At 41.1% G+C, this 16,706-nt stretch overlaps 1 protein-coding gene across 1 annotated transcript in view; it reads right to left on the reverse strand.

The window, feature by feature from the left end:
* Window positions 1-2,712: 2,712 nt before the first annotated feature.
* LOC134329543 (prolactin receptor-like) overlaps window positions 2,713-16,706 on the reverse strand; it is a 55,371-nt gene continuing 41,377 nt past the window's right edge. Inside the window, exons 3-10 of the mRNA XM_063010828.1 lie at window positions 11,900-12,029; window positions 10,776-10,945; window positions 9,426-9,604; window positions 8,640-8,846; window positions 7,923-7,995; window positions 7,708-7,771; window positions 7,290-7,359; window positions 2,713-6,403 (exon numbers count right to left, since the gene is read on the reverse strand). Of these exons, the coding sequence (XP_062866898.1) occupies window positions 5,858-6,403; window positions 7,290-7,359; window positions 7,708-7,771; window positions 7,923-7,995; window positions 8,640-8,846; window positions 9,426-9,604; window positions 10,776-10,945; window positions 11,900-12,029 (1,439 nt within the window). The 3' untranslated portion in view covers window positions 2,713-5,857. The remainder of the gene's footprint in view (window positions 6,404-7,289; window positions 7,360-7,707; window positions 7,772-7,922; window positions 7,996-8,639; window positions 8,847-9,425; window positions 9,605-10,775; window positions 10,946-11,899; window positions 12,030-16,706) is intronic.

Below are 16,706 nucleotides of genomic sequence, written 5' to 3' on the forward strand. Positions count from 1 at the left end.
CAGATGATTAGGTTAATAGCTCGTTTAGAGAACCTTTTCATGATATGCTAATTTTTTGAGATAGGAATTTTGGGTTTTCATGAGCTGTATGCCAAAATCATCAGTATTAAAACAATAAAAGACCTGAAATATTTCAGTTGGTGTGCAATGAATCTAAAATATATGAAAGTTAAATTTTTATCATTACATTATGGAAAATAATGAACTTTATCACAATATGCTAATTTTTTGAGAAGGACCTGTATATACGTTTTAGTGGGTGAGTACACCTAGAGAAAAGCATTTAGCAGACGCTTTTGTCCAATTCGACTTACAATTATGACTGAACATGATTTTGAGCAATTGAGAGTTAAGGGCCTTGCTCAGGGACCCAACAGTGGCAACTTGGTGGTAGGGGGCTTGAACCGGCAATCTTCTGATTACTAGTCTAGTACCTTAACCACTGAGCTATCACTGGTTCCTGTAGCTCTGTGGTGCTGATATGGTTTGGGGCATTTGTCTCCTTGTAGGTGGGAATCACAGCAAATCACAGCAAGTACATTTACATTGTAGGCATTTAGCTGATGCTTTTATCCAAACCGACTTACAATTGTGACCAGAGTTAAGGGCCTTGCTCAAGGGCCCAACAGCAGCAACCTGGCAGATGTGAGGCTTGAACCAGCGACCTTCCATTTACTAGTCCTGTACATTACTCACTGAGTTACCACCGCCCGCCCGTCTATACAAACACAATACAAAGTTTTGTGAGTGAAAACCTGCCGAATACGATGGAACATTTTTATCCCTTTTAGCTCTTTTTTCCAGGACAAAGGCACATGGAGTCACTAAAAGCTTTGACTATTTATTTATTTTTTTAATATATTTGTTTATGCATTTTCTCCCCTTTCTCTCCCTTTTAGCTCGTCCAATTACCTGATCGAGTCAGGCTTCCTCTCCACCAATGCCGATCCCCGCTCTGATTGAGGAGAACGAAGCTAACCCACGCCCCCTCTGACACTGCTCTGGTTTTCAGTGTGTGTTTTTACCGCTGCGCCACCTGAGCGACGTCAAGGTTATTGTTTACTATTTTGTGAGGGAATATATTTTGGAGGAACGGTGCTCCAACCCTCTAGTACAGTTTCAGTCTCAAATAATATAAGTGCACTAAAGCATCTGGTCATCTGGTAGCCAAATATTTAATATTGTATTAAATTTAAATTTTCTTTAATTATATGATAATGTATGATTTTTTTTCTTTCGACTGCTACCGTATTTAAGGGTCGCCACAGCAGATCTGCTCCGTATACCAGACTTGTTACAGATTTAAAGCCAGACGCCCTCCTATTACGCAACCCTCCTATTCCTATCAGGGCTTGGGACCTGCACTAAAAGTGCACTGATGCCTCCCAATGGCTAGTTTGTTTCAGCCAGCCAATCATGTCCATGTCCATGTAGACGCCTGACCAGCTGATAGCACCGCTGAGATTCAAACCCTGGATTCCCAGATCTCAGCCGTAGAGGACTAGCAGACCCCGAGCACCAATACCACATGATTAGATGCATATTGATCTAATACAGAAAAGTGCCAGAAGGATTCATGCTGACTATTGACATGAAATCTTATCACTTTTTGGACTAAATGAACAACATTCTTACGTAAACTAGACATGGAAATGAATTCATATTTGTTTAATTAACAAGAGTTCTTAGTTTGAATCACTTTATGCCTAGTTCACATTACACAATTTTTGCCCTGATTTTCGCTCGACTGGTCGGTGCTAGAAACTCGGCTCTCAATCGCTATGTGTGAACTACCCAACAACTCGATCCGAAGAAATATATCTAGCATGTCAAATATCTGGATCTGAGTTGCCCTACTTGCAATGAGTGCAGTGTCGAACAGCCAATGAGAACGCAAGATACGGGGTGAGGGGAAACGCAGGGGAGGAGTGTAAAAAGGTGGGACAGGGGCGTAATATAGTTTATATCAGAATACACCAGCACACACAAGTTTGACAGTATTTTTGACCTTATCGTTCTCTACAAAACGTAACACCATTATTATTAACCTCCAACTCACTATAGAACAATCCCTGCTGTTCATGTAGCCAAATCCATTCAGATTCATTGATTTCTTCTCCTTGACTTTACGCTGCACATCAGCACACAAACTTTGATCGCTCGCTACTTGTTGACGTGCATTTTTGGACGTGGTATCATTAAACCCCTCGTCACTTCTCACGTTTGTTTTCGTGACAAAACGTAGTTTGGGAGACCAGAGAAGCTCGCCTGTGATTCCAGTTGGTGGTAGATGGTGTAGTGTGAAACCCCCGATCACCGATCAGTCGTGTAGTGTGAAATACACACGGACTTGAAAGACTCTGGATTACAAGAGATCCAGTCGTGTAGTGTGAACTGTTCAGCGACCTGACCACTTGAAAAGTCGTGTAGTGTGAACTTGGCATTATAAGCATGAATGTCAGTAAAGGACGTGTCAATCAAATACACGGGAACATGACAAATCTGCACCCAAGTAACCAACCGCCCACGACGAAACCTCGATTCTGTGAAAAAAACATGAAATTCTGACGTCATGAAGAACCAAATGTTCTGATGAGCGAGCGGAACGGAGCAGAAGGAATTAAACTGCACCTCTTACAAACATACACACATTACCAGCCTGTCAGTGGTTTAAAAACATCACATATAATTCAGGAACGGTACGATAAAATGTTTACAATATATATTTTTATGATTTATTTGATTTAATATTTTGAATATTAAATGTATATATGAATATGATTTATATTATTCTTTAAATAAAACATCTAAAGCTCTTCTTCCACATATAGAACATTTCAGTATTCAAAATGATATCATATTAAAAATATACAGCCCTATTGTGCATCTTCATATGTGGCTCAAAATCAAGAATGTGTTCATCACCAGTTCCACAGGAAATCCTGATTTATAAACATTAAACATGGATGAAGAATGGACCGGTACTGATGGAAACAGAAGATAAAACTGTCCAGACTGAATGTTGCTCCACCTAAAGAAATAAAAACATTGATTTATATTAATAATAATCTCAGCAACGTCTGGCAGTAAAATGTTTGTGTGATACATTCTTGCTTTGCAGAGGAATATCAGAAGTTTGTGAGAATCATCACAGTGATCTGAAACGTTCTTCTGTGACCTGCAGTCTCTACCGGGACCCGTTTCATACATAAAATCTTTCACATCTCTCACATTGTCTTTCTGATTGTCTTCAGGGTTGCGATCTCCTCGTTCCAGTGTTTCATTCTGTGTGCTGATGCTGGCCGGGTTTGTTCTGGTTCGGTTGCAGTAGTGAGCAGTGATCAGTACGTTAATAGTTCTAAGATCCTCAAGCTTCGTAAGGCAAGTCATTAACAGCAGCTTCCGCTGTCATTTGGCAGAAAGGAAAGAGGAGCAGGAGGAACAAAGCCTGATCGATCATGGCGAGGCTCTGCGGTGCTCGGTTCACGCTCGTTTCCTGTGTTTAAGCAGGCAGGAATTGTATTGTTGATCTTTACATTCTTCAAGTGTTAAGCATAATAATCTGGTGTGTGTGTGATCGTCAGAAGTTTTAAGAACACGTCTGAGAGCTTTTTGTAATGACAAAGACAAAAACATACTTGTTTCACATCTTTCATAGTTCCTGAAAAGCCACATAAACCAAATATTCATTTTAATTAGAATTTCTTTAAAAGCTGCACCAATTAATAATAATGATTATGCATTTCTCAGGAAACAGCTGTTCATGTGAACTCTGCTCTATAAAGCCTGGAGCTCTCTGTTCCTGTGATCATTACTCAGTTTGTTAAATGAAATAATGAAGGAGTGAGAAGTACGACTGTTTGGGTTCTTATTTTAGGCAGAATGTATTTATTGTTAGATTTTATTAGAAGATAAAGCAGAAATTCTTCTAATTGTTCACATTAACCTGACTGAGAGCTCATGAACCTTCTGTGTGTACGTGACTGTACTTTGCATGTGTGCATACGAGTCCGTCAGCATATGACATGTCAGCATAAAACTTGTAGCAAAATATATACAATAATAATTTATAATTTAAAGTATAATTTACATGAAGTGCTTTTATTTGTCCCAGATTCATTTGTCTAAACTGGGCGCATGTGCAGGACGCAGGACTTGAAATCATCTTCATCAATATTATCAATATTCATCCTGATGAATATTATTTATCATGATGAAACTTAAGTTAGCGTAAAGTTTATTTAAGGACAACGTAAAAGGACCAGTTTACACCAGGAACTAGCTGGTCAGAACGAGACAAATTTTCCACTGGAAATGGTTGGTAATTGTGGTTCAGTTAGTGCTTTAGCTGTAATTATATCTTTCCAAATTCCATTTAATCCATTACAGACTTCTGACTGATTGTAAACCATCACTACATTTATTAAAAGAATTTTCTGGGTGATAAATTTTAGCGAGCACACCGCTAAGTTAAGTGCTTCCATTATTTTGAATGTGGCGAGTATTAACACGACGTGACGTTACTACAGCAAAAGAATCGTGCTGTCAGACGCAGGTACTAACTCGCAGGCCGATGTTTAACAAATTTCATGTCAGAAGCAGTCACAGTGTCACAAACTTCCTGGTACTGTACTAATCAGTATGCCACATTAGCACTAAAAAGTGAAAGTACAGTGGAACCTTGATTTAATGGACTTCCATGTAACGGATTTAATGGACAAAACCTGGAGAACCGAATGTCCTGTCTGATTGTTTAAAATTCCCCGTGAGAAGCGCATCGAGACCAGTATTTCAGTAATTTCCCACTAGCCGTGCACATCTCCCTGTTTACATGATTGTTTGGCTTTATTTTGTCAGGAGTCTCGCTTTGTTTTCGCCTTTTTCTCTGTGTTTTATGCTTAGTTCTGCACCAGCACTGCTCCAGTAGCCACCAGCAGTGCTTCAGACAGAATAATAGATACTCTGAGTCCCCACTATACCATCACGACAAATAATAAACATCCCTTCCACCACACGCGATAAATATAATTTCTCCCCATTCATGCATGTTTGTGGACCTTAGTGCTGTGTGTTCGTATATTTTTGCACCCCCTGGTGGTAAAAAAACCTCACTTTTTCAGACAATCGTATTTTACACACCAGTGCTCCCCCTTTTAGTCCGTTAAATCGAGGTTCCACTGTACTTTGGAATTCTAGTTAGTACAGTAGCTTGAAGTCTGCGCACTCTGGTGACCTCTGCTGGTCAGCAGACTAGAACTCGCCTCCTCTAACACGAAGCGCTTTAACACGTAACACGACCAAGCTTCCTTCTTCACATCTCTTCGCATCTCAGAACCTCGAATAGACAGTAGGACGCGACGTTACAGCTACAAAAGGGCTGTAATGCCATGCGGTGTCCATGTTAACACCAAGCCAAATACTGACCAACTGTGTCAGCTATCAAAGGTAAAACGGTCTGTTTTAATCTTGGGTTGTCTTAAAATGACACCGTCTGGCCTCTCACAAGCTAGCTCTTCTTAGCCTTTAATTAAATTGCCCATTTAAAAAACCACAAGTTTGGAGAACCACGTCCAACGGTAAGACCTTTATGGTTGAGAACGTTTTTAGTGTCCTGATCAAGAAATCTAATTCTGCTGAATAGTTCTCGAGGTGAAGACGAGACTCGGTTTACTTCTGCGCGCTCAGTGTATCTACGTTCGCTCACCAGACCCAGCGAGCGTTTACATAAAGGATATATCGATGCCAGCTAGCACGACGCCTAGCTTCTGTCTGTGGGTTGGGGTAGAAAAGGCAGCGTGTACTCGCTCTGCTCCTTCTCCTCCTGCTCTTCACTCTTCACCTGCATCTCCAGGAAGGCTTAAAACTGCCGGCTCTTCTCTGGGTCCTCCTCCGACTCCTTCTTCAGCTCGCAGTAGGGAGAGCCGATGACCGGTTTGGGCACGCAGGGCACCAGGTGCACCATCTCGCCATCGGTGACCCCCTGCACGCAGGTGTAGAAGTCCTGTGGAATGCTGGTGCTCGCAGGAGCGGGGTTGAGGATCATGCTGTAGTCCATACCTGGGAAGGACACCAGCTCGGGCGGCGTGGGGCTTTTTGCTGGCCACGCCCACGTGTGACTGTTCGGGCTCTTGGGTGCCACTGACACCTCCTTGTTACTGCAGGGTGGGTTTTGGCAGTAAGGGGACGGACTGTCAGGGGTTTGAAGAAGCTGCTGGTGCTCGGGGGACGTGGAGCTCTGAGGGCTTGGGGGCTCCTCGTCTTTGATGCTGGGTGTGGGGCTCAGAGGAGCTAATGACAGACTTTCGTCTATGTTGACCTGGAGCAGGGACTCCGCATAGTAGCGAGGAGCTTTGTAGCCGTATAGGGAAAAGAAGTGACGATTAATCTCCTCCATCTTGCCTTTCTGGAAAAGAGAAGAGGTAAAAACAAATATAGAGTAAAAATTCAGAGAACATTTAAACAATGATGCAAGAAAAACTTCATATAATGTACACCGATCAGCCATAACATTAAAACCACCTCCTTGTTTCTACACTCACTGTCCATTTTATCAGCTCCACTTACCATATAGAAGCACTTTGTAGTTATACAATTACTGACTGTAGTCCATATGTTTCTCTGCATGCTTTGTTAGCCTGCTTTCATGCTGTTCTTTAATGGTCAGGACCACCACAGAGCAGGTATTATTTAAGTGGTGGATCATTCTCAGCACTGGAGTGACACTGACATGGTGGTGGTGTGTTAGTGTGTGTTGTGCTGGTATGAGTGGATCAGACACAGCAGCGCTGCTGGAGTTTTTAATCACCTCACTGTCCCTGCTGGACTGAGAATAGTCCACCAACCAAAAATATCCAGCCAACAGCGCCCCGTGACCACTGATGAAGGTCTAGAAGATGACCGACTCAAACAGCAGCAATAGATGAGCGATTGTCTCTGACTTTAAATCTACAAGGTGGACCAACTAGGTAGGAGTGTCTAATAGAGTGGACAGTGAGTGGACACGGTATTTAAAAACTCCAGCAGCGCTGCTGTGTCTGATCCACTCATACCAGCACAACACACACTAACACACCACCACCATGTCAGTGTCACTGCAGTGCTGATGATGTAGTGGTCCTGTGGGGGTCCTGACCATTATAGAACAGCATGAAAGGGGGCTACAGTCAGTAATTGTAGAACTACAAAGTGCTTCTATATGGTAAGTGGAGCTGATAAAATGGACAGTGAGTGTAGAAACAAGGAGGTGGTTTTAATGTTATGGCTGATCAGTGTATATAGTAGAATTGTACCTTCAGAAGCATGGGGTCGATTCCTCTGATGCACGGTTTAGGAACTGGCGGCAGGAGAAAAGCTTTAATCCTAAACAGGGGACACGATCAGAAAACATATTTAACTTTCTTTACAATGCCCTTGATTGTTAAGAAGGGTGATTTAAACAAAACACATGATTATTATCGTTATTATTTACTATTATTATTATTATCATTATTGTTATGATTGTTATTATTACTATTATAATTTTGGTATTATTATTATTATTATAGAAGACAGAGAGGAACCCGGGCAGACATGCTGAAAACTGGTATTGTTTGTGAGCTCTTAGATGAATGTGTGTGTGAGTGAATGAGATGTGTGTTGAATGTGTGTGACTAAATAAGGTGTGTGTTGAATGTGTGTGACAGAATGAGGTGTGTGATGAGTCCTTACCTCTTGCTCTGTGGAACAATCCCAAACCCGACGATGAGCATGACCGTGACTATAATGCTGGAGACTAAAATAATCATGTACAACATATGATCTGAAAAAAGGGAAAAATAGTGGAAAATAGTGGTTACCATGGATACCCACACATCCGTCCGAAGCTTTTCGATTGTAAAAACTGCTTCTTGGTCAGGTCGGGTTTGACTCGATCATAAACACACCGCTGATGTAGTGGACGTTGGCTAGTTCAGCCGAATCCTGATCGTTTGAACCATCAGACAGGCTCAGACATGCCTGGATTTGCCATTCGAGTGCTGCTTAGGTTTAGGGCAGCAGTTATAACCCAAAAAAAGCTGGGACGCTTTCTAAAATTGCAATAAAAACTGAAATCTGTCATTTGTAAATGTACTTTATTTAGTGAGTCTTTATTTAACTTAATTCTGTTTGTTTAACATAAACAAGTTCAGAAATTGATGCCTACAACATGGCGTAAAAAGTTGGGACAGAGGCGTGTTTAGCACTGGGTTACATCACCTTGAATTGTGCTTTTTAATTGTTTGGGAATTTATTTATGTATTTATTTATGAAAATGTTTTAACTGTGCTTACACAGTGGTTATATTCACTGCAGGAGGGGTAAATCATTTTTATATCAGTCTGCAGCCCTTGTCCTTTGTTGTTTTATTATGTGTTTTTTTTTATATGCGTTCTTAAAGACCAATTTTTTCAAGAATTTAATGTTTTTTTTTTACATTTTGGCTTAATTGTTTGGGAATTAAAAATACCAGTTGGTGCAGCCCTTGCTTGGTAAAACACATCAGCTGCTCAACAGTCCGTGGTCGCTGTTGACTGATTCACCTATTCATGATGCATCAATCCATCGAGGAGCCCCCCCCCCCCAGCTTAGGTTTCAGTTCGTTTCATGTGCTTTGTGGGTACAGTCGTATACGTTATGCCGTTCATGTGTTTGTGTGAGCGTGGGGGAGGTGTACCCGGCAGGTTTCTGGGAGGAATAACAATGGTAAGTGGTGAGCTCCACTTGCTCCACAGGTTGTTGTTCTTTGATCGACAGTGCACCTGGACTTCATAGCTCCCCGCAGGCAGGTCCAACAGCTCAAAATGAGGCTCACGAAGACGCTCCTTGACCTGTAAGCAAACACACACACACACACACACACACACACACACACACACACCATGTTTCAGCAAACCTGTCTGTAATTTCAAAGCTATTATTTCAGTCTGGAGAGGATGTGGTGAACCCTGAGCATCCACTGTATCTCTCATCATCTGTACATAATTTTTAAGTCAGTGAATTTTATTAAGGTTACCGACAATAAACATTTTATATAATTTATTTATTTATTTATTTTAGGGAGGGGTATTTATCCTCTTTTTCTCCCAATTTACCACCAGTACGTTGGCAGAGGAGGTCAGCAGACCAGCAACCTCCCACTACATCACATGTGCAGTCACCAGTTGCTTATTTACACTAGTCAGTGGTTCATTCTCCCAAAGATCTTAACTCTACTGTAGGGGAGGCACGGTGGCTCGGTGGGTAGCACCGTCACCTTACAGCAAGAAGGTCCTGGGTTCGATCCCCACGTGGGACGGTCCGGGTCCTTTCTGTGTGGAGTTTGCATGTTCTCCCTGTGTCTGCGTGGGTTTCCTCCGGGAGCTCCGGTTACACGTGTGTGTAAACATCTGAGACATTTTTCTCAGTACCTTCCAGACGCTTGGTTCAGACATGGCTCTGAAGCGAAGCTCGTAGATGAGTGTGATCCACCCGATGTTGACCTGCTGGGCTATAGGGTACTGCCAGGACACCAGAGCAGTTCGTCCCGATTCATCCTCACTTATGTTCATCAGAGTGTACGTGAGGTTAAAAGGCGGGTCTATTTCCACTGTGGGCAGAGACAAAGAGAACCATCAAGTAAGAGGCACAGCTTCACAGGAGTCACCAAAGGCACCAAAAGTCATCTCACTTTACAGAACTTAAGAGTACTTTTTTAATCTGGTCTACTTTTACAATCTCCCCCCAGTGCAGTGCCAACCGCTTCTTTTCACCTGGGGTTCATATGGGTCACACACTGATCTCCATTATCCCCCATCCCTGTGAAGACGCCATCGATCAGCCAACAGAGGTCGTACCTGCATCAGTAATGAGGTTTCCCTCCACCAATCCCACTCTGCGAACAAGCCAATTAATGTCTATATAGGCACCTGGCCTGCCGGTAGCAGAGCTGAGATTCCAGATATCAGGTCTGGCGTGCTAACGTGTTTTACCACTGTGCCACCTGAGCACCCTTCAAGTTAAATTTTAAGGTGGCACAGCGGGATATTCTGCTAGCACACCAGCGCTGGGATTCTGAACTCCACAAATTTGACTCATATGTGCTACTGGTTGGCTTGGCGCCCCCTAGCGGGCACAATCTTTTGCAGCAGACAAAAATTGGCCACTAAGTCTGCTGTGTGAGAAAAGACTGGACTATAAAGGGGGTGAGGTCTTGGACACTGTAAGGACCATGTTTAGTAGCCCTTATTTTTCCTTAAATAACTTAACCTTGCCCCAAACTAAACAAACGACATAAATATAACATTCAGTTGATGAACATTTACACAGATGAGCCACACTAGGACCAAAACAGCTCTGACCCGCCGAGACATAGACTCCACAAAACATCCGAAGGAGTCCTGTGACGCAACCCCCCCCCCTCCCCTTATTTTATCTGAGCATGGGACCAGCACTGAGAGCGCACTGACAAGTGCACCTCCCACTGGCTAGGCTGTCTTAGTGACCCACACCATGGGCATAAGCCAATCATGTCTGGGTCAGCAGTAGTGGGCTAGCGTGCTTTAGCACTTCATTCATTCAGTTTTACCAGAGCTTTATCCTGGTCAGGGTCACAGTGGGTCCTCCCAAATCATTAAGCAATAGGCTATAGAAAACTGTGAATTGCTGGAAGCACTAACCCTGGAAATTGGTAATGACTAAATGAAGACTGAAGGAGTGCTAATTAACACTAATAACTGTGTGTGTGTGTGTGTGTGTTTTGGCATGCGAATGACACTCACCGATTTCAGCGACGTCCAGGCAGTGCTCATCAGAGGTGAAGGAACCTCTGCTGCTATGTGCCGTCACGTTCATGCAGTAAACCTCCCAAATCATGGTGTGCTCTGTGTCGAAGTAACAGCTGTTCGCTCCTCCAGTCACATAATCAGGACACTCGACCGGAGGCCGATTACTGATCACAAGTGAGAAAGGAGGGTAAAGTTACACTACAGAGAGGAGAAACAACCACTCAACCACTTCTGTTTTCATTTAGTGACATACAGTGATGGTCAAATATCTGAGAACATTATTAACATGTGACTTCATTTATTTTAATACAAAATATTTTTAATTAAGTTTTATAATCAGCATGATAATTTGAGTAAAAAGACAAACATTCAACAATTTATATGAGTTGTTGAATTATTTTAATATTTGTTTAAACAACATTAAAACTAAGACTCCTGAATTTTCTTCTGGGATTAATAAAGAGATCTGTCTATCTATCTATCTATCTGTCTATCCATCTGTCTGTCTGTCTGTCTGTCTGTCTGTCTATCTATCTATCTATCTATCTATCTATCTATCTATCTATCTATCTATCTATCTATCTATCTATCTATCTATCATTGCAAGGCTGGTACTTCTACTGGATCCTACGCTGGTATTCTTTAATCTTTTTTTTTGGCGGGGGGGGGGGGCATCTCTATCTCAGTTCCAATATCTTTATTTTTTCCCCATGAACCTGGGTTGTCACACACTGGTGGACTGAGTAGCTCATTTTCTGTCTTTTTTCTTTCATCTATCTTTCCTTGTTTTCCTGTGTGGTCGTGTGGGCTTTTTGCTGATGCCCCTGTGGGGTGAGTGTGTGGCTAATGACTTGAGGGCAACATCAGAACGTTTATGTTCCTTTTGGGGTCATAACTATTAGCTACTGAGTAAATGTCAGAAGCTCCAGAACTCCAGAAGTGTTTTAGAAGTTAAAAAATCTGGTAAGTAAGCTCAGTAAAGAGATATTATTGGTGATTTTATGTTATTATTGTGATATTAAATTATAATCCTGACTTGCTTGCTGGAGAACCAACAGAAAGATAAAAGCCCTGCTTCAGACCTATGAGCTCGGTTTAAATGTCATACTCCGCCTTACCCGATGGTGTACTCGAGGCTGTAGGTGACGTCGTTATCTCCTTGGGGACCATTGTCAAGGGGATGCCACCAACAAGTGAAGGTCTCCATGCTCGGAGAGCGGCAGTAATAGATGTGAGGCCGAGATGCATCTGAGAGAAGAAAAAAGAAATGAAAGCAATTCAGAGAGCAGAATGGCAGACAGATGGAAAGTCGATTGTACACCTTCTGCCAAGTGTGAAAACCTTTTCTGTTTTCTACATGCTTTTATTCTGAACACAGTGTTTCTCCCAGAGCCAGAACATTCTGCATTGTACACACAAAAGAGAAGTGTAATGTTTTTTTATTAAAAAATTATAACAAAGCATTCAGACCCTTTATTTAATACAGTGTGAGACGCAAAATGTTATATTGTATAAGGAAAGAGGTGATGTAAGTAAGTAAGTAAGTAAGTAAATTTTATTTATAAAGCACTCTTAAAACAACTTACGTTGACCAAAGTGCTGTACATCGAATAAGCATACATAACACAACATTATATTAAAAAAGTAAGAACCAAATAAAAATACAGAGTAAGAGACAAAATAAAACAGATAAAAATAGACTAAACAATTAAAATTAACACAGCTCCTCACTGTTCAAATGCCAGCTTATAAAGGTATGTTTTTAGGAGTGATTTAAAAACAGCGGCCGAAGGTGCTTGTCGAATATTAGGAGGTAGAGTGTTCCATAGCCTCGGAGCATAAACTGCAAATGCACGATCACCTTTTAGCTTCAAACGAGCCCTAGGAACAGTCAACAAATTCTGAGTGGCTGATCTTAAAGATCGCTGTGCGGTTGCGGGAGAAAGCATACCACTGAGATAAGCCGGGGCTTGACCATTAAGCGCTTTAAAAACAAATAAAAGCACTTTAAAATGAATCCTGTGCTGAACAGGCAGCCAATGTAGTGAGGCAAGGACTGGTGTAATATGGTTTCTTTTCTTGGTATTAGTCAGTAACCTTGCTGCTGCATTCTGGACTACCTGCAAGCGCCGCAACAGAGACTGACTAATCCCAATATACAGAGAATTACAGTAGTCAATTCTTGCAGAAATGAATGCATGAATAACTTTTTCCAGGTCAGAATAGCAGAGAAAAGGCTTAATCTTCGCAATATTTCTGAGCTGGAAGAAGCTATTCCTTACCACAGAGTTGATTTGTTTATCAAATCGGAGGTCAGAGTCAAAGATAACACCAAGATTTCTCACAGATGTTTTGACACATGTAGACAAGTGACCAAGGTTATTGGAGACACTATTGATGTGATGACCCCCAAAAACGATAACCTCTGACTTGCTTTCATTCAGCTGAAGAAAATTGTCAGCCATCCACCTCTTTATGTCCTCAAGACAACTGCTAAGAGATGTTAACGAGCCATTGTCATTCGGTCTAATGGGAAGATAAAGCTGTATGTCATCAGCATACAGGTGAAAGCTGACATTGTGCTTCCTAATTATTTGACCCAATGGCAGCATATAGATGGAAAAAAGGAGGGGCCCTAGTATGGACCCTTGTGGAACACCACAAGAGACATCAGCAGAAGAAGAGAAATAGCTGCTAATATTCACTGAAAAGGTTCTATTCTTAAAATAAGATATGAACCAATTCAGGGCCTCTCCCTGTAACCCCACCCACTTTTCCAGGCGACCAACAAGTATGTCATGGTCAACAGTATCAAAAGCAGAACTAAGGTCCAATAAAATGAGGATGGCACAATTTCCCTCATCAACAGTAAGTAGCAAGTCATTTGTCACCTTCAGAAGAGCAGATTCAGTGCTGTGCATAGACTTAAAGCCAGATTGAAAAATCTCAAAAATACCATCTCTACTCAAAAATGGTAAAAGCTGAGAATATACAACCTTTTCCAGCAATTTAGCCAAGAATGGTAATTTAGAAATCGGCCTATAGTTACTAACCACTGTAGCATCAAGATTATGCTTTTTGAGCAGAGGTGTAACTACAGCATGTTTAAAGCATGCTGGAACAGTACCAGTGGCAAGGGAAGTATTAATGATATCCAGGACAAAAGGTCCTAATATATCAAATGTCTCCCTAACTATCTGTGGGGGCATCACATCAAGTGGGGAGGTTGTTGGCTTTGTTTTCAGCACCAAATCTGTTAATTCGGAGATTGAAACAGCCTCAAACTTTTCAAACATACCTGGGCACGGCGGTGGAAGTGGAGAATCTATACCCAAGTAAGTAATGCCAGACCTAATTGTTTCAGTTTTTTCCACAAAAAAGTTTAAAAACTCTTCACATACTCTAGAAGAAGGAACATTTCCAACTTCGGGTGATGATTTAAGTAAAGAATTTATTGTACTGAACAGTACTTTAGGTCTGTTATAATTTTTGGCAATTATGCTTGAAAAGTATGCCTCTCTAGCAGACTTAACAGCTAGCTGATAGTCTTCCAGGCAACCTTTAAAAATATCCAAACTTACTTGCAATCTGTCCTTTCTCCATTTCCGTTCCGCTCTTCTACAAGCCTGTCTAATTTCCTGTGTGGATGCATTTAACCAGGGCTGAACTTTTGGTTTTAAGCGTTTAAATTTCATAGGGGCAAGATAATCCAGAACAGCTGAACAGTTATAATTAAAAAAAGTAACTAACTCATCCACATTAGCATGAGTCTGACCATAGTTGGGCAATTTTAACATGTCAGAAAAGGCTCTGGAAAAATCGTTAGATGTGGACGAAGTGATAATCCTTGACCAGTGCCCTAAAACAGGAGCAGGGAAATGCGCAGTTAAAGTTGAGCTAAAGACTACTGGCATATGATCAGAGAAACTAGCCTCCTCAATATCTAGTTTGTCAATATCAAAACCAGATGAAAACACTAAATCAAGTGTGTGACCTTGCATATGGGTGGGCTTATGAATATGTTGAATAAAACCAAAAGAGTCCAGTAGCTGATTAAAATCATTCACCTGATATTTATGTGATCGGATTTCTTTGTATGAGTTAGAATCCGAGCAGCAATATATAATAGTGTCACAACCCTAAAATGTAGCATAAAAGACGATGTGTTGCCTCGTCCTTATTTAGTCATTTAATTAAGAACTTAAGAACTTCTTCAGGGTTCTTACACTGATTAAGAACCCCTTGGTTTCCTCAGGGGGTTTTTTGGCAGTCAGGCTATTCAACCCTCAGGTATGCAGACTAATGCAGCCAACAATGTTAATCTCTTAATAAAATAATAATAATAATTTAAAAAAAAGAGTTTAACCTTATTATTTTCAAGCAAACCCTCAACCTCAAAGTAATTACCAGTTAAACTGGTGTCTGTGTCTGATAACTTTTGGTAAAACTCATATTCCTATTCCTACACCTGATTGCTTTTGCTTGTTTTAGAAAAGAACAACTCGGCAATATTCACAACAGTAATCTGAATCATCCAATAAAATTAAACACTAGACCCAAAATATGAGAAACTCCCAGCTATACCAGATGCCAGTTGTCTGGGATGAGTTTCCAGTGGATTGTGAAACATCTCCATACAGATTTGCTTCATTCTGTCACAAGAGCTCAGGTGGGGTTTAGCAGTGATGTTGGGTAATAATGTAAGACCTGCTGTCTGCATTCCAACTCAACCTAAATACACTAGAGTCATTAGCACTAAGTGCATCCATTCTGTCAGCTCATGTGGCCTACCGTTTCACAACTGTTTCTACCCTGCAAATGCAAATGAACTTAAAATTAACCTAAAAGTGCAAAAATAAGCTGATAAACTGACCAGGCCTGCAGGAAGATTGAGTGTGAGTGTGTGTGTGAGTGTGTGTGTGTGTGTGCGTGTGTGTGTGTGATATGTAAACGGGATGCTTTCTCAGTTGCTCTTTTCCATTCTATTTGTTATCCCATTCATTTTTTTTTTCACACAATATCTACTTAAATCGAGTTTTAGGGTCGCCCGCAGCCCCCACTGCCCACATCTAAGGTGGTTTTTCCAACAGCACCACACTAAAGGTTTGTAAGCGCCACATTATCATTGATTCCTCTTCCAATGTTTGTTCGCGCTGGTGACGCGGCTGAACGCTTGAATTTATTCATCTGTTACAGTGTGTGAGTGTGTGAGTGTGTGTGTGTGTGTGTGTGTGTGGCTGACGACTAAACGTATTCATTAGATGACGAGCTTATTTGTGCTCTGTTGGTCCTGTAGAGAATAAAATCCATAATGAGAGATACAGTATAATCAAGTGTAGATGTTGTTTTATTTCTGCCCTGATCGATGTTTCGCCACAGTTTGATTGTAAAGAACCACTGATGGTTCCTTGGACGTCATATCTTGGATTCTGTGCAGATAATTATGCAGATAGATGTTAACAAGTGGAGTTTAATTACGTTTCCGACAGAGTTCAATGATAATTAAAGCAAACAGGATGCACAGGATGCACAGGATGCACATGATAAACTGCAGTGTGTGTGTTCTTGATTAATGTGTAAAGGTTACATACATCAAGAATTTTAATGTGGTAAAAACATTTTAAACGTTATGGTACAGTTTGTGCCTGCTTGTATTATAAAATCTGTCACTATTGCTTGTGATGATTTTACACAGGTAGCAATTATGATTAAACGGAATTAAACAACACGAACAGGAAACGCTACAGAGCCAAAGCAAACATGACTGGCTGTAAAACTGATATCAGGTTTGATAAGTTTATGTTTGATATCAGGTTTGATTATCCGCTAGTGGAAAGTTCATGGAACTGAAAGTACATTTGTATTTTCAGCATTTAGCAGATTATTTTATCCAAAGCGACTAACAAATATGACAGTAAACAATCT

This window comes from Trichomycterus rosablanca, chromosome 15, assembly GCF_030014385.1.
Source record: "Trichomycterus rosablanca isolate fTriRos1 chromosome 15, fTriRos1.hap1, whole genome shotgun sequence".
Lineage (NCBI taxonomy): Eukaryota > Metazoa > Chordata > Actinopteri > Siluriformes > Trichomycteridae > Trichomycterus > Trichomycterus rosablanca.